The 18,954-nt window shown below is 37.2% G+C and overlaps 1 protein-coding gene across 3 annotated transcripts in view; it reads right to left on the reverse strand.

The window, feature by feature from the left end:
• Nucleotides 1-18,954, reverse strand: part of EXOC2 (exocyst complex component 2) — a 204,394-nt gene that overhangs the window by 35,602 nt on the left and 149,838 nt on the right. For all 3 annotated transcript variants that reach the window (XM_063096552.1, XM_063096551.1, XM_063096553.1), the window contains one exon: nucleotides 17,564-17,705. In XM_063096552.1, coding sequence (XP_062952622.1) covers nucleotides 17,564-17,705 — 142 coding nt within the window. The remainder of the gene's footprint in view (nucleotides 1-17,563; nucleotides 17,706-18,954) is intronic.

An 18,954-nucleotide genomic window follows, 5' to 3' on the forward strand; every position in this document is an offset into this window, starting at 1 on the left:
ACTGAAATGCAGCTTTCTAAATTCCTTTTTAAAATGTGCTATTTAGAATGGAAAACTACCTCTACTTTCCACAGAATTTATGCCAAGATTAAGATGTTGTTATTCATAGGTAATGCATAGAGGTAGTATGTATGTGGGGGGTGCAAAACTGATCAGAACTAAGATAGTGCAGGAAGAGTTTATCTAAATGCTTTCACCCAAACTGGAAAGGATGGTAAGGGAAAAGAACTTGAAGTTTAATTACATTAAAAAGAGGGAGTAGCTTATGGATTTATTCTCTTATTGACAGAAAAGTAAAAGCAATATACGCTTGGTGGAAAGAAAAAATTTCTCATAATCCTTCTTCGGACATTCATTAGGACATTAAGCATTGGGGAAGAACTGGCAGACTCAGCAAGGGCTGTGATTATGTAGGGGTGTCATCTAGTGAAAGAATTAGTGTGGCTCCTGCCTCGTACGCAGTCAGTAGAGTCATCCCATGACTACCAGGGCAGGCCTAAGGAGGCCACCTACAGACATTAAAGGTCAAGGGAAAGCTATTCTAAAGGGATAATTTGCCTCCTTAGTTTAACAGCCTGCCATGTCTCTAGTATACATAATTAAGCAGTGATGTATACTGAATTGAAATAATTGATGTTTTCCCTTTAATTTCCATAATTTAATTTAATTTGATACATTCGCTTCTTGATGAATCTTTGGGCTGTTTCCCATTTTCGGCTATTATGACTGAAGCTGCCATGACCACACTATATGTCTATTTGTGCACACACTCTTCATTTTCTCTTGGGAAAATACTTAGAAGTAGAACTAGTAGGTTATAAGGTAGACTTATGTTTAACTTTATAAGAAATTGTTTCTACACCATTTTACAGGCTCACCAGCAACAACTGAGAGTTCCAGTTGTTCCACATCCTTTGCCAACATGTAGTATCCTCAGTCTCTCTAATTTCATCTATTCTAGTCTGAAGTAGTACCTCAATGTGGTTTTATTTTTATTTCCCTGATGACAAATGATGTTGTGTACCTTTCATTTGTTACTGGCCATCTATGTATCTTTTTTTGTGAAAAGATCGTTCACATATTTATCCACTTTTTCCACACATCTGTTGAGGAGACTTCATTTCGTCACAAACATGTCTTGGTGCATTGTCAAAAATTAACTGCATATGTGGGGGTCTATTCTGTTTCACTGATCTATGCATCTATCCTTGTGATAATACTACACTATCTTATCATAGTAGCTTTAAAAGTCTTTAAATCAAGTACTGTGAGTACACCAACCACATTGGTCCATTTTCTGTTGCTTATAACAGAATACCTGAAACTGGGCAATTTATAAAGAAAGAGAATTTGTTTCTTACAGTTTTGAAGGCTGGAAAGTTCCAAGTCCAGGGACACATCTGGTGAGGGCCTTGTTCTTGTGGTGACCACAGCTACGCAGGGTGTCACATGGCGAGAATGGGCTGAGCAGGAGAGCTCACCTCACTTGCTCTCCTTGTAAAGCATTAAACGATCAATGGATAATCCATTCACAAGACCACAGTCCTCACAAGCCAGCCACCTCTGAAAAGGTCCTTCCATTCAATTACCACAATAGGATTTCCCACCCCCTTAACCTTCTAACAACAGAGATCAAGGTTCCAACACACAAACTTCTGGGGGACCCATGTGACCCAGAGCACCAACTTTCCTGTTCTTCTTCAAGACTGTTTGAGCTATTCAAAGTCCTTCACTTCTCCAAATAAGTTTTAGAATCAACTCATAATTTCTACAAAAAAGGCTGTTGGGTTTTTGATTGGGAATGTAATAAATCTATAGATCAATTTGGGAGAACTGACTTCTTAACAATATTGAGACCCCCAATACAGAAACATGGCATATCTCCAAATTTATTTTGGTTTTCTTTAATTTCATTCAGCAGTGAGTCATTTCCAGTTTTCAGTAAAAAGGTCTTAAATATCATTTGTTCAACTTATTCCTTACGGTTTATGTTTTGATGTTATTGTGAATGGAATTTTTTAAAGTTTGTTTTTTCCGTGTTTTGCTATACATTATTGTATATTAAATGCCATTTATTTTTGTATATTGATTCTGTATCATGAGATCTTAATAAATTCGCTTATTAATTACAGTAATTTTGCACATTCCTTAGAATTTTCTACATAGATAATGATATTTCCCCCACCCCAATCTTATTTCTTTCTCACGTTATTACAATAGCTAGCACCTCCAGCACAATATTGAATACAAGCTGTGAGAGTAGACACCCTTGTCTCCTTTCTGATCCTAGAGGAAAGCATTCCACATTTCATCATCATATGATATTAGCCACAGGACTTTTGCAGATCACTTTATCAGGTTTAGGAAGTTTCTTTTTATTTCTAGTCAGCTAAGAGTTTTTACCATGAATGAATGCTGAATTTTGTTACGTGCTTTCTCTGTATCTATTAAAATGATTATATGGTTTTTCTTTCTTAGGCTATTGATATAGTGATGAATTTTCAAATGTTATACTAACCTTTCATGCCTAAAATAAACCCTACCTGGTCATAATGTATTAGTACTCTATTAGTATCCATTGTATTGATAATATTTCTTTACAGTCGTGTGTTGCTTAATGACAGGGATAAGTCCCGAAAAATGTGACATTAGCTGATTTCATAGTAGCGTTAGCATAGGCCTTCTAATTATGTTACTAAGTCTCTCTTTGCCTCACTTTCCTCATTTGTTAAGTGGAGATTAGAATAATGCACGCCTTGCAAAGTTATGAAAATTTAATTACTGGCAGGGACTGTACCTGGCACTCAGCAAGCACTCAGGGAGTGTTAGCTGTTATTAACTCTTATTTTTCTGTGGAGACGGCTGGGAATCATTTTAAAATGCAAGAATTCTAAAGTAGACAACAACCCTTTCACTTGGGGTCATACCTAATGTGTCAAATGCTTGGCTTTCTACCCTGAAGATCTGAGCTACCTGTGGGAGGGTCACCTGTGGGTAAGACATGCACTCCTCCTCAATACATTTTGCAATAGGTTTGTTTACAAAAGCATCACCACAAACACATGAAAAGTGTGTTGTGCTAATACATTATGACAGCTACAACATCACTAAGCAACAGGAATTTTCTAGCACCATTACAGTATTATGGGACCATGTCGTATACATAGTCCATTGTTGACCAAAACACGTCCTTATGCAGCACTGGACTATATTTGATTTGCTAAAAATAATTGCTAAAACTTTTTGCTCCAATATTCATGAGGGATACTGGTCTCTAATTTTCATTCCTAATAATGCTCTTGTCAGATTTTTGATTTGTGGTTATACAGACTTCATAAAATAAGATTGGATATGCTGCCTCCTCCCATATTTTCTGATAAAGTTTGCATAAAATTGGTATTATTTCTCCTTTAAATGTTTAATAGAATTTATCAGTAACATCATTTGAACTTGGAGTTTTCGACAAAGAAAGGTTTCTGAATGTGAATTTCACTTAATAAATATAGGAATTTTTCTTGGCATCAAACAATTCAATCAATTTAAAAAATTTAAAAACAAAAAAAAACCTCACAAAGTTTGCCTTTTATATTTACCCACATATCAAGCATTTCAGGCGCTTTTTATTCCTTCCATTAGATTCAAGTTTCCACCCAGTGCTACGTTCTCTGGCTACATTCCCTGTGCTACAGGCGCACGGCTTTCTGCAGGAGTGCTAGCCCGGGTTTGCTGCAGCCTGGAGCGAGCCAAGCGGCAGCTATGGGGAGGCAGATATTGGCTGGAGCAAGTTTCCCTCCTTCAAGGGCTAACACGCCACCTCCAGCTGCTGTTTGCTTTTGGTGGCTTTTCAGTGCTTCAACTGCTGGATTTCTATATTTTGTGCAGAGTTTACAATTATTAACTGTGGAAGGGTTGGTCTAATAATAAGTTCTTGAGCTATTACTAAAACCAGAATTCCTCTGAAGCTCTTATTTTTGATTCCGTGGTTAGTACTAATTAATAAATCATGCTCAACTTTGTCATTAACTTTAGGATACTTATATCACAGACTTACATAAAAGCATTGTAGAAACTTTGTAAGTCCAGGTATAACTTAAGCTTAAGATAGTGCTACATAAGTTAACGTTACCAGATTTTTTTTCATAAATTTTGCTAGAGTAGTTCTCACTCCCCCATGTTTGTATGGCAAATACAACGCGGAGCATCATTAAAAAACATTTGTGCAATACCTAGAGGCTTCGCTCTAGACTGATGCGAAGTCATGCTGGCTGTGAGCCAGCAACTACGATTCCAGAATAGTATCAGGGAAAACTGTCAAACCACTTGCTGCCTAGCTTCACCGAGTATGTCATTTCTCTCACCATCAAACCAAGCGTATGTCTGCGAAGAAAAGGAGTTAGAATGGCGTCACCAAGACAGTGGAACATACGATTCCCTGCGTCTCACCCGACCACAAGTAACCAATTTACTTTCAAAAAGCAAAGACTGCCAACCTGGAACCAAGACAGTGGAACATACGATTCCCTGCGTCTCACCCGACCACAAGTAACCAATTTACTTTCAAAAAGCAAAGACTGCCAACCTGGAACCGCTGGAGCTGGAGGAGGAAGAGGAAGAGAGACCCGTGGGGTTGGTGATGGCGCGAGAGGCAACATGAGAGGTGTAGGGCCGCATCTGTTCCGCCCCAGCCCGGCACAGAGGCAGGGAAAGTGCAGCAGCACCCTTCGTGGAAACCCGCCGGGAGTCTGCAGGGCTTTGGAGTGCCCCATACCAGCCCACGGGCCATAAAGTCCACTGGCAGGATTCCCCCTGCCCGCACAGGAGCAAGCACCAACAACCAGCTAAAGAAAAGAGCTGCACAGAGATGGGTGAGTTTTCATGAGGGTGCATATCCAGCCTACCCCAAGGGAAGTAGTTGGAGTGCAGGGAAAGGCTGGCCCACGAGGAGAACACTGGGCGCAGTGTGGGAAGCTGCTCTCCTCAGTGCAAACTGGTCAGGGCAATAGAACTACAGGGGCCTCAAGCTGCAGGAAAGACTGTCCCATGCCAGAATTCCCACACAGCACAGACCCAGAAGTGATTCATGCTCCACACAGAAGGCCTTCCCCAGAGAATCAGCAGCAAATAGGAGTCTCCTCAAATGCCTAGATATCAAGATAAAGACACAAAAATCGAGAAAGAACACAGAAACATGTTGCCACCAAAGGAAACAAAGCACCACCAACAGATGCAGAAGAACAGCAGATCTATGAAATGTCTGGCGGAGAATTCAGAATAATCCTCTGAAAGGTGTTCAGGGAGTCACAAAAAAATACAGATAGAAGATTAAACGATACCTATAAAATAATCTAGGAGCAGAATGAGAAACTTGGCAAAGGAACAGAATCAATTTAAAGAAAACAGAAATTCTAGAAATAAAGAATGCATTGTCTGAATGGAAAAATGCTGAATTGAAACCTCCAACAGTCAGCTTAACCAAACAGAGGAAAGAGTCAGTGACCTCGAAGATAAAATACAGGAAAGTATCCAATCAGAGGAGAAAAAAGAAAAAAGAATAAGAAAAAAATGAAACAAATATAGCAAATATGGGACTCTCACAAATGAAATAACTTCCACATGATTGGCATACCCAAAGGAAAGGGAAAAGGAAGAGATGTAGAAAGCATATTCAAGATTTCCCAAGTATGGAGAAAGATGACAGCATCCAGATACAGAAAGCTCAGAGGCTGCCAATGAAATTCAATCCAAGGAGGAGCACACCAAAGCACAACATAATCAAATTATCAAAAACCAAAGACAAAGAAAGAATACTGAAAGCGGTAAGAGAAAAGAAACACAGAGACCCAATATGTCTCTCAGCAGACTTCTCAGTAGACACCCTACAGGCAGGAAGACAATGGGATGATACATTCAGAGTGCTGAAGGAAAAAGACTGTCAGCCAAGAATTCTGTATCCAGTAAAACTAACCTTCAAATATGAAGGAGAAACAAAGTCTTTCCCAGACAAACAAAAGCTAAGGGCATTCATCAACACTAGACCTGCATTACAAGAAATGCTAAAGGGAGTTCTTCCATCCGAAAGATGACACTAAGGAGCAGCAATGAAACATTCGAAAGTACACAGTTCATTAGTAAAGTAAGTTCACCGACCACCTCAGAATACTCCAAAATGGTAAGGGTGGTGAATAAACCACTTACATCCTTAGTGTTTAGACTGAAGGACACACCTAAAAAGACACTAACATATACAACAAACATAATAAGAGATAGGCAGTATTAAAAGATGTAACTTGAAACAACGAATTGTCAAAAAGTGGAGGGGAATGACAAGAAAGCATACAGTTGGGTATGTTTTTTTCTTTTTTCTTAGATGTCAGAGTTAAGTTGCTATTACTCTAAAACAATTTGTTATAACTATAACGTTTTTTGTAAGCCTAATGGTAACCATAACACAAAAACTTATAAGAAATATATAAAAATAAATAGCAAGAAATCAAAATACACTGCTAGAGAAAACCAGTCAACCACAAACAAAGACAGTAAAACCAGAAAAAAGGATCCACAAAACAATTAGGAAAAAATAGCAAAATGACAGCAAGTCCCTACATATCAATAATAGTCCTAAATGTAAACAGATTAAATGGCCCAATTAAAAGACACAGAGTAGCTGAATGGATTATAAAACAAGAACAAACAATATGCTGCCTCCAAGAAACTCACTTAACTGGTAAAGACAAACACCGAATGAAAGTGAAGGGATGGAAAAGGATAGTTCATGCAAGCGGAAACTACAGAAGAGCAGGAGTAGCTATACTTATATCAGATAAAACAGACTTCAAGCCAGGGAAAGTAAAAAAAATAAGGAAAGCCATTATATAATGATAAAGGGATCAATTGAACAAGAGAATATAACAATTGTAAATATATATGCACCCAACTCCAGAGCACCCAGTTATATTAAGCAACTACTATTAAATCTAATGGCAGAAATAGACTCCAACACAATAATAGTTGGAGACTTTAACATCCCACTTTCAGCAAAGTACAGGTCATCCAGACAGAAAATTAACCAGGAAACATCAGAACTAATCTCTATGATAGGCTGACTTAAACTAACAGTCATTTATAGGACATTTCATCCAACACCTGCAGAATACACATTCTTCTCAGCAGGACATGGGACATTCTCTAGAATAGACCATATGTTATGACACAAAACAAGTCTCAACAAATTTTAAAAAAGCAAAATCATGTCAACTACATTATCTGACCACAATGGAATAAAACTGGAAAACAACAACAAAAGAAACATAAGAAACCATACAAATACATGGTAATTAAACAATATGCTCCTAAACAACAAATGGGTCACAGAAGAAATCAAGAAGAAAAATTTTAAAATCCTGGAGACAAACAAAAATGAAAACACAACATACCTGAAACCTATGGGAAACAGTGAAAGCAGTTCTAAGAGGGAAGTTTGTAGCAGTAAATGCCAACATCCAAAAAGAAGAAAGACTCCAAAAATCAACCTAACTTTATACCTCAAGGAGCTGGGAAAACAAGAACCAACCAAATCCAAAATCAGTAGAAGTAGAGAAATAACGAAGATAAGAGCAGAAATAAATGAATTAGAGATTTAAACAATAATACAAAAGATTAATGAAACAAAGAGTTGGTTTTTCAAGCAGATAAAAAAAGTCCATAAACCTTTAGCTAGACTAACAAAGAAAAAAGAGAGAAGACTCAAATAAAATCAGAAATGAAAAAGGAGACATTACAACTGATACCACAGAAATACACAGGATCATAAGAGACTACTATGAACAAATATATGCAAACAAACTGGAAAACCTAGAAGAAATGGATAAATTCCTGGACACATACAACTTACCAAAATTGAATCATGAAGAGCTAGAAAACCTAAACAGACCAATAATGAGTAGTGAAACTGAATCAATAATAAAAAATCTCCCAACAAAGAAAACTTCAGGACCACAGAGCTTCACTGCCAAATTTTATCAAACATTTAAAGAAGAACTAATAGCAATTCTTCTCAAACTCTTCCAAAAAGTTGAAGAGGAGGGAATACTTCCAAACTCATTATACAAGGCCAGCATTACCCTCATACCAAAACCGGAAAAAGATACAACAAATAAAGAAAACTACAAATCAATATTCCTAATAAATGCCGATGCAAAGATCCTCACCAAAATACTAGCAAACAGAATACAACCACATGTTAAAAAGGTCATACACCATGATCAAGTGGGATTCATCCCAGTGATGCAAAGATGGTTCAACACAGGCAAATCAATAAACGTGTTACATCACATCAACAGAACAAAGGGAAAAAAAACCCATACAATCATTTTAGTAGATACAGATAAAGCATTTGATAAAATTCAACACCACTTCATAATAAAAACACTCAACACATTAGGTACAGAAGGAATGTACCTCAACACAATAAAGGACATATTCGACAAATCCCCAGCTAGTACATACTGAATGGACAAAAATTGGAGGCTTTTCCTCTAAGATGTGGAACAAGATAGGATGCTCACTTTCCCCACTCTTATTCAACATAGTATTAGAAGTTCTAGCATGCACAATAAGGCCAGAGAAAACAATACAGGGCATTCCAATTGGAAAGGAGGAAGTCAAACTATCCCTATCTGCAGATGACAAGATCATATACATAGAAAATCCTAAAGACTCCACCAAAAAATGAAATACGTAGGAGTAAATTTAATCAAGGAGATGAAAAACCTCTACAATGAAAACTATAAAACATTGCTGAAAAAACTGAAGAGGACACAAATAAATGGAAAGATATCCCATGCTCATGGGTCAGAAGAATTAGCATCATCAAAATGTCCACATTCCCCAAAGCAATCTACAAATTCAACACAATCCCTATTAAAATACCAATGACAGTCTTCACAGTAATAGAAAAAATGATCTTAAAATTTGTATGGAACCAGAAAAGACCCCACGTAGCTAAAGTAATCTTGAACAAAAAGAACAAAGTTGGAGGCATCACACTTCCTGACTTCAAAATATACGATAAAGCTATAGTAACCAAAACAGCATGGTACTGCCATAAAAACAGACAAATTGACCAATGGAATGCAGTAGAGAATCCAGAAGTAAGCCCACACATTTACAGCCAACCAATTTTTGACAAAGGTGCCAAAAATATACAATGGGGAAAGGACAGCATCCTCAACAAATGGTGCTGGAAAAACTGAATATGCAGAAGACTGAAACTAGACCCCTCTCTCTCACCATACAAAAAATCAACTCAAAATGGATCAAAGACCTAAATTTAAGAAGCAAAATTATGAAACTCTTAGAAGAAAATATAAGTAAAATGCCACACAAAATGGGAGTGGGCAGCCCTTGTTTGAGTGAGACTACAAAGACACAGGCAACTAAAGCAAAAAATGCATAAATGGAACTACACCAAACTAAAAAGCTTCTGGACAGTAAAGGACACTGTCAACAAAGTGAAGAGACAACCTATAGAATGAGAGAAAGTGTTTGCAAACTACACATTATACAAGGGGCTAATATCCAGAATATATAAGGAACTTAAATGACTCAAAGCAAAAAAAACCAAATAACCCAATTAAAATAATGGGCAATGAACCTGAACAGACATTTCTTTCTTTTTTTTTTTTTTTTGGATTGTAAACTTTAAGGATGAAATTTATTTATTTATTTATTTTTTAATTCTATTTTGCCGATATACATTGTGGCTGATTATTGTTGCCCATCACCAAAACCTCCCTCCCTCCTCTCTCCCCTCCCTCCCACCCAACAATGTCCTTTCTGTTTGCTTGTCGTATCAACTTCAAGTAATTGTGGTTGTTAAATCTTCTCCACCCCCGCCCAGTTTTTTTTTTGAGTGTGTGTGTGAATTTATATATTAATTTTTAACTCCCACCAATAAGTGAGAACATGTGGTATTTCTCTTTCTGTGCCTGACTCGTTTCACTTAATATAATTCTCTCAAGGTCCATCCATGTTGTTGCAAATGGCAGTATTTCATTCGTTTTTATAGCTGAGTACTATTCCATTGTGTAGATGTACCACATTTTCCGTCTCCATTCATCTGATGATGGACATTTGGGCTGGTTCCAACTCTTGGCTATTGTAAAGAGTGCTGCGATGAACATTGGGGAACAGGTATACTTTCGACCCAGCTATCCCACTGCTGGGAATATACCCTGAACAGACATTTCTTAAAAGAAGACATACAAATGGCCAACAGGTACATGAAAAAATGATCAATATTACTAAACACCAGGGAAATGCAAATTACATCCACAGTGAGGATTCACCCTGGGCCCCTGAAAATGGTGATGGCAGCAGCCACGTGGACCCTGGCCCCTGCCCACCACCACTGCGTCTGTGCAACCAGGCCAGCCACCACAGGGAGCTGGCGCCACTCATCCCAGGGCCCTGACGACTACAATGGGGGAAGCTGAGGGCCCCAGCCCCACCCACCACCATCCACAATCAGGCTGACACTGGAGCCAGAACCAAAAGCCTCCGGGATCGTAAGATGGGGGGCCAAGGGCCTTAGCCCCATCACCCTTTTCCTCACCCCAACCCCCAACACCTTAGAGTGTACTTAACGGACACGAGTGTTTCTATGGGGTGTGTGACTTATCTGCTCATGTCCTTCAGCAAATTTCTGCTTGATTTTTCTAAGTAATGTTTAAGAGTTCTTTTTTCATTAAGGATGTTAATCTTTGTGTTAAATTTGTTATCAAATTGACACTAAAATTAATAAACAATAAAAATAAAACCACAGTGAGATATCATCTCACTTCCGTTAGAATGGCTACTATCAAAAAGACAGAAAATAACAAATGCTGGTGAGGATGCAGAGAAAAAGGAACTCTCCTGTATCATGGGTGAGAACATAAATTGGTACAGACACTGTGGAAAACAGTAGGGAGGTTCCTCAGAGAACTAAAAATAGATCTACCTTATGATCCAGCTATCCCACTACTGGGCATATGCCCAAAGGAAATGAAATCAATATATCAAAAAGACACCTAATATCCCAAGTTCATCATAACACTACTCACAATAGCCAGGAGATGGCATCAACCTAAATGCCTATCAACGGAAGAATGGATAGAAAAACTGCAAAATATATACACAATGGAATACTACTCAGCTATTAAAAAAAATGATAACCCTATCATTTGCAGCAACATGGATGGAACTAGAAACCATCATGTTTGTTTAGAAAGTCAAACACAAAAAGACAAATATCTCATGAATCTTAAAAAAAAAAAAAGGTGGTTCTCATAGAAATAGAGATTAGAATAATAGTTACCAGAGGCAGGGGTTGGGGGGAGAGGAGAAATAGTGTACTAATGGGTACAAAACCATGCTGTGTACCCTACATCGTGCAGTATATGTACGTATTGAAACATACTGTACCCCACAAATCTGTACAAGTGAATGTTAAAGTATTTTGAATTTAAAAAAAAAAAGGAGTTTGTGTTATATGTGCTTTTTTCATGAGTATACTGTCACTGTCTTCATTGACAGAATTTATTTTTTAAAATGAAAATGCATGCTCCTCATAAATATTCAAAAACCACAAAATTTTAAAGTAGAAAATAAAAGTTTTCTGTGACTCTACTACCCAAAACCTGTCAATACACATTTGTACATGACAAATTGTACATATGAAATTGATGTATTTTCTTCTTTAATAAAAATGGGAGAAAAATGGATTTTTCCTTAACCAATATTTTCTACCAATATTTCTACAGACTCTCTCCCTCTCTCTTTCTCCCCCTCACTGTGCATGTGCCTATAAAAATATATTCATCTCATCCATTATATAAAGGATACATAGCATTTGTTTGGATATACTACAATTTATTTAACCAATTTATTACTGATGGGCATTTAGGTTGTTTCTCAGATTCTGCTTTTATTAAAAAATGACTCAATAGACATTGCTTTTGTCTTATATTTTCCTTAGGATAAATTCTTAGAAAAAGAATTTGTAAGTAAATGATATACATATATATGTATATGCATGCATGCATGCATGCACATATATACATGTATGTGTTTGCATGTAGGTGGGCCAATTTACACTCCTAAAAAGATAATGAGATAGTTTGTTTCACTGTACCTTTACCAAAAGGCAGATATTATCAAACTTAAGTATTTGCCAATCAGGAGGGTTTTTAAAAAATTACACTTTAATGCTATTTTAATTTGCAGTCTTAGAAAACTGATGAGTTTTAGTATCTTTTCATGTTTACTAGCCATTTTAGCTCTTTTGTGAATTCCATGACTTGTAGCTATCCTTCTACCAATTTATATGCCTTTTTCTTAACAGATTTTTAATGGAGGTATTAGCTCTTTGTCTAGCACTACAGTATGGTGCCTAATAGTTGGGGCTGTCTGGATATGAACTTTGAGCCTCAGCTCCACCACTTCCTGGCCATGTGACCTTGGCAGTCACTCGTCACTCACCCTCTTTGTGATCAGTGGCTTCATCTATAAAATGAAGATAAAAATATCACTTATTTCTTGAGGTGCTATTATGAGGGTTAAAGCAGATAATCTACACAAAGCCCTCTGCCTGGAAAGTGGTATATTTGCAATAGGTGCTAACTACATTACCATGCACACATATGGTGACTTGTGTGTGTATAAAAGTGTATAGAAGTATGTATGTGTGTACAGATTCACACGTACATGTAACATACACAACATATCATCTTATAAGGGCTCACAAATACTTTAATGATCCATTTTCCCAGAGAGCAACATCAAGCTGTGAGATCTATGTCTATAGTTTTCCAATTTTTGAAAATCTAGTAAAAAATATAATTTTTCCTTATTTCCATTCTTCTAGAATCTTTCTTATTCTCCAGAAATTCTAAACTGGGCCTGATCTTTGAATTATTTAAGTTATAAGATGCAAGAGATAACCTAATTATACAACATCTCTTATAGAATTCAGTGAAAATATCTGCAAGATACACTGTGACAGGTAAAGATCTTAAAATAAAATTGAAATTCTCCTGGGTAAAACACAAACTTAAGAACAGTCGTGCATCTGCCTTTGTCTCCATAATTAGATTTACATTTTCTCTCTCTTCAAATTGCCTGAATATGCTGCCAGCACGCTGGCTCACTGATGAAACTGGGCACCAGTGGGCCTGTGATCTGCCATATTACGGACTCATGGGAAATTATTCTGCTCTGCATTATATGCACCATATACATGAGCAATCAACTATGGTACCAAACATATTAATGTCACGAATTATTTGAATGTCTTTCCCTTACCATTTTAATTTCAATTACTGCAATTAATATAAAAGCATTTGAATTAAAAATCAGTTAAGTACTTTACCTACATAAAAATGGTTAAGTTTAAATTCATTCATTAAATACACTTAAGGAATCTGTATAAATTTAAATTTATATGTATTTGAATAGAAAAAAATAGTTAAAACCAATATTTAAAAGAAAATTTAAATAAAGATTTTTTCTTATTTAATGTTTTTAAGATGTGAAGTTCCATTTGTTTTTGTAAATGAAGACCAACAATATTCCTAATTTAGTTAAAATTTATAAAATGCAAATACTCAGAGCTCTTAATAATTGGTTATAACAGAACAATTAAAATCTTAAGAACAGTGAGTTATGTGACTCAGAACTAACCAGAATAATTTTCACTGCCATCTACATAAATAAAGAGATGACAACAATTTAAATATCCAACTGTCAGGTTAAAAAAACATAGCTATGGCTTTAACGGATATCTCTTCTTGAATCATGAAATTAATCAACTGGATTTTTTTTTTAATCACTACATACGGTATCGGAAACTAAATTTATGCTAACTACAGCAATAGGTAATCATTTCCCTATATGATTAGCAAAATTCAGTTTTTGGTGATAAAAACCCTAAAGGTAATATTAAAGTTGTGAGTTAAAATTATTTTGGCAGATTAACAGTCAGACTATTTGACTGTTCACTTTATGTGAGGTCTCAACTTGTCAACTTTAAACAAACTAAAAATCACTATATGAATATATAAGACCAAGGTTAGGTTAGTAATCATGAAGTCAAACTACACAAAGAACAAAATTAGATACAGTTTATAAAAGTGAAACAGAATGATGACTTCTAGTTTTGGAGACCAAGGAAGAGTAAATAGATTGCTGACAGTATCGTATCATATGCCATTTGCTTATGAAAGGAAGCTTATCTTAAGAAACAAAAACAAAAACTGAGCTAGGTTAATAAAGGCCACACCACTTAATGTCGCATAGCCAGCAGAATTATTGGTATTAAAAAATTATCCAAAATTACAAACTGTTATTAATTAAGATCAATCTTGTGATTATTTTTAGACTCTAATCCTAATTAACATCACTGGCTTATTCCAGTTCAAGCTCAGGGATGAAAAAATATGAAGATAATGGAGAAAGGACTTTGGCTTCCTTAAATAAATATTACAATGGAAATTCTGTCATTGTTATCTAACCTAAGATCCCTACAACCTGGTGCTGCCATTCACACACCCTTATCCTCTTGTTAATTCTCACTCAAGTGTTGTCACAGGAGCTGCAACCAGAGAATAATGGCCAACAGCCAATGCACTTGCAGCACTGTGACCTAACAAGGCCCTTCAGGACGTCTAGGACATCATGAATGTCTCTTTTGCAAAGACCCCCTCAAGAAGGTGAACTGATGAGAAAGACGGCCTGAATCCCACCCCAACAGGAATTCTTCCCTGCTGTAGCTGGTGTTCAGCGCACTAGGGAAGCCTTATCATTTGTTAAGAGAAGCAGCAAGTCTGAGAGAGGGCCACAAAGAGCAGAAAGTCTTCCTCTGTATTGGTGGCAAGTAAATCCTGTTTCTCGGTAACGATCAGAACTTTCAGTGAAGACCAATAAGAACCACTGTGTGTGGAGACTGAAGCTTAGTGGCCAATTCTAATTTGTTGTGGTAATCATTAAAGCGCATGACACTTGGAGTGGCTGTGTCATAATTTTTTCTGTTCTCACAGAAACATCACAAATAATAACCCAAACACATACCAAATAAAATGAGAATAATTTCAGTGCCAACAGTAAATGCCCAATATATGCTAATATCACTGAGGAAAATATGAACTTAAGCAAAATTCATTGAAACTATCACTGGATAATATACACTTTTGCATGGCAATGCTACACAAAATTGCTGATGTGCTAGATATAGTTGAAAGCTGCATTTTAATTGAAAAGCAATTGCTCAAAATTTAGAGAGTGCACACAGCTACCTTATGAGAATTCACAGAAGAAACAGGTGCTAAAATGCTCATTTTAATTCCGTTCAATTCAACAAATATGAATATGCACCATGTATTACTTATTAGAAAGTGAACAAGGAGAATAATCGAAACTAGAACATTGTATGATTTACTTTCCTAGTAAAAAAAAACTTGAGAAAAAAAATCACTGCAAAACTATAGAGCAAACACTCGCAAGATAAACAGAGGAGTAATGTGCACATTGAGAAAGACTAAGTAAACTGCCAGTCTTCATTCACATGAAACACATGCACATAGCACCTTTGTGTGTCAGGGCTGTGCTAAACAGTGGCAGCGCAGACATGAAGGGGACGGCCCCCGGGCTGAGGCTGTCCAGTGAGGAAGCAGGTAAGGACTGAGCCCTGGCTGCATGCACACAGCCACACAGCGCTGCAAGGACAGCAAGTGCTCCAGGAGCACTGAGGGTGGAGGCATACCCCCCTGCCCTGGAGGCAGCAGGCGGTGGTCCGGGAAGCCCTTTCCAGGGGAGGCAGGCCTAGGAGGTCATGAAGGGCAGGACTGGGGCCACAGTGAGGCGGGAGGGGCAGGCCTGGGCCTCAGCACAGGAAGCACCTGCACTCTGGAGGATGCGCAGAGAGGGAGCCAGCACAGGAGAACAGGCGGCTACCAGCTTGGCACTGTTAAGAAGTCTGGCACTCCCTGGAGGGTTTTAAGCAGGGGACTGACAGGATCTTATTTCTATTTTAGAAGGACAAGCTTTTCAAAAAGGCAGAGGTGGGGTCCAGCTGGACAGAAGAGGGAAGCGAGGCCTCCAAAGCACAGCTGCCCAGATTTTTCCTGCAGGATGGAAGATACTGCAAGAATTTTAAACAAGACACTGAAAGGACCTGATTTAGACTTTAAAAAGGTATAGTTGGGGTATGAATTGTAATCCAGTTTGGGCACAGTAAAGTATATATATAGAAAAGTAATGGAGTTTAAAGTAAAAAAAGATCAATTATGGCCAGCTGGAGAAATAAGGCCTCATATGACTACGATGACTATGATTTCAGAAAATTAAGTAACTGTGGCCACATAAAGTATTATTAATTTGATGATCCTGATTTTTAGTTTAGATGTTTGGCATCACTGTATGTGAACACTATACAATAGAAACCAAAAGTGTTTAAATAGCAAACAATTTTATCTCCATCTAATAAAAGCACCACACAATAATAGGTGATTAAAATGATTAGTTAAAAAAATAAAGAGTAAGCCAAATCTGTTAACAATTCACTGATACGTCTACATATATACATCCAAGAGAACCTATGTCTAATATGAGCATTTCTATGTTAGACCACTTTTATATAAAAATGTTAAGAGGTAGCTTGGTTTTATGTATTCCATACTATTTCAAGCAAAGAAAAAACTATCTGATGAATCAAAATGTTTATTTGATTCAGAAACCAATTGTTACTTTGAAATATATATTATGAAGTGATTTCAGTGACTTTCATTTGACATCACAAAGATAATACTGGAACTATGTCAGTCATCTTTCTGTACCTCAATTTTCTTTTCTAAATTACTATAATAATCTTACTGCTACACATTTACCTTCTGTACTTCACCTTTTTAGCACTGATAATTTGGTCTTGCATAATAGTGACAAGGTTTCTTTTTTTCCTTCTGACTGGTAAGGGGATCACAACCCTTGGCTTGGTGTCGTCCGCACCACGCTCAGCCAGTGAGAGCACTGGCCATCCCTATATAGGATCTGAACCCACGGCCTCGGGGCTACCAGCGCCGCACTCTCCAGAGCGAGCCACGGGGCCGGCCCAACAAGATTTCTTAAATAAATGTTTTGACGATGGTCGCAAGGTCATTGTTTAAAACCATCACTCATAGTCACTCTATTATATCTATGCAAAAAAGATATGATAGGAAGCAGTACTCATTACTAAAATAAACAGTTATCATGAGGTCTAATTAATTATTCCCTGAAGTTTAAGAATAACTTTAAGCCATTTGAGTGTTAATAATAAAAATTATTCTAGATTCCAAACTATCTAAAAATTGGGTTTAAGCTAATAAAAGTTAAAATCAAACTAATCTTTCACCCTCAGTAAGTATGAGAAAAATATGAATGAAAAGAAAAGAATATTAAGCATATATTAATTGATAAAAGCTTATCCACATCCATAAGCACTCTAGATATATTAGATTACTTTTAGAGAGCTCTGGTAACTTTATTTACTTACCTGTTGGAGGCAGGCAGTCTTTCCAATCAAAGTAGCCTGCATAAATACCAGGTTCTAAGGAGCCAACGATGGGATCTGCTTTCAGCTCAATGTAATTTTCAAAGAGTCTTTGGTCTAGTTCTTTCAATAAAGCCATGCTAACCTATAAACACATACAGAAGAATATGAGTTGCCTATTTGAAGGTAAAGGAAAAAGTAAAATAATGTAAAAAATGACTACTTCAGAGCATTTTAAAAGCACTTATCAATTTTCCTACAAAAACTCATGATTTTTATTTTATGTATTTTCGGTAATAAAAACCACTCTTAGCATAGCTATTTTACAGGATAAGAAATAATCCCCATATACGGACTGCGGGTTGTCTTTGAGAATACTTTACTAAACTTTTATTTCTGTAAGCACAGCAAAAAGGCATTATAAATGCTTAGTTGTAATAGCTAGCGAACTACAATAAAAAGGAAATCATTTAAAATAATACTTTGTATTACATTAACAATTTCTTCAAATTAATTACTTCATTTGGAAAGTGTTATTAATAGAAAATACACCTGATCTGACAATCTAGAAGATCTAACCCAAAAGCAGCTCTCTTGGCTTCTCCCTCAGTTACAACTCAGCCTGCTGCAACTTGGGTGTGTCCTCTGGTAACTCTGGAGAGAAACCAGATGCTGGGCTCTTTCTCTCATGGATAAAACGAAACACTAAAGCCCTCCAGTAGAGTGTCCTGGTGAGAGAAATACAGAGCGGCAGAAATTTGGCCCAGCTCAGCCCAGGAGGAACTGTGGGTTCCTGGCGGTACTGGGAGGAGAACAGGGGTGAGGAGGTTAGCAGCAGCCTGCAGTGAGTGTGCTTGGTTTCACTGGCACCAGGAGGCCAACAAGTGGCAGAGAGGGTGGGTGGAGCCCTAAGCATGGGAGGCTATGAGAACTCTGAGGAGCAGAGAATCTGTGGCCAGGTGCTTCTATGGTGGACTGTTGGCCAGTCAGCTTCTACACAAATGTCCTGAGGGATACAAGCTTCTCTCCAACACCAGACCTGAACTTCAACAAGCTGACAATGAAAAACAGACACACATCAAAGCTGCCATAAACAGGAATACCCAGAAGAAGTAAAATTCAGTGGCAGAAGAGAAAAGCAAGAACTTGAACAGAAAAGTAGTGAAAACCCTTAAGAGATTAAAGGACAACACAAAACAAGATTTTACAGAATTAGGAGGATTAATTGAAGGAACACTATAATTGACTGAAGGTCACTACTGAGACTGAAATGAGGAGCAAGCAGCAGCTTAAGGCACAGAGTGAAAATGTAAAGAGATGGAAATTATGAAGGAGGAAACTGGGAAGATGGGTCTTGGAACTCTACTTGTAAAAACCAGAAATCCAAGTAGAGA

Source organism: Cynocephalus volans, chromosome 5 (assembly GCF_027409185.1).
Source record: "Cynocephalus volans isolate mCynVol1 chromosome 5, mCynVol1.pri, whole genome shotgun sequence".
Lineage (NCBI taxonomy): Eukaryota > Metazoa > Chordata > Mammalia > Dermoptera > Cynocephalidae > Cynocephalus > Cynocephalus volans.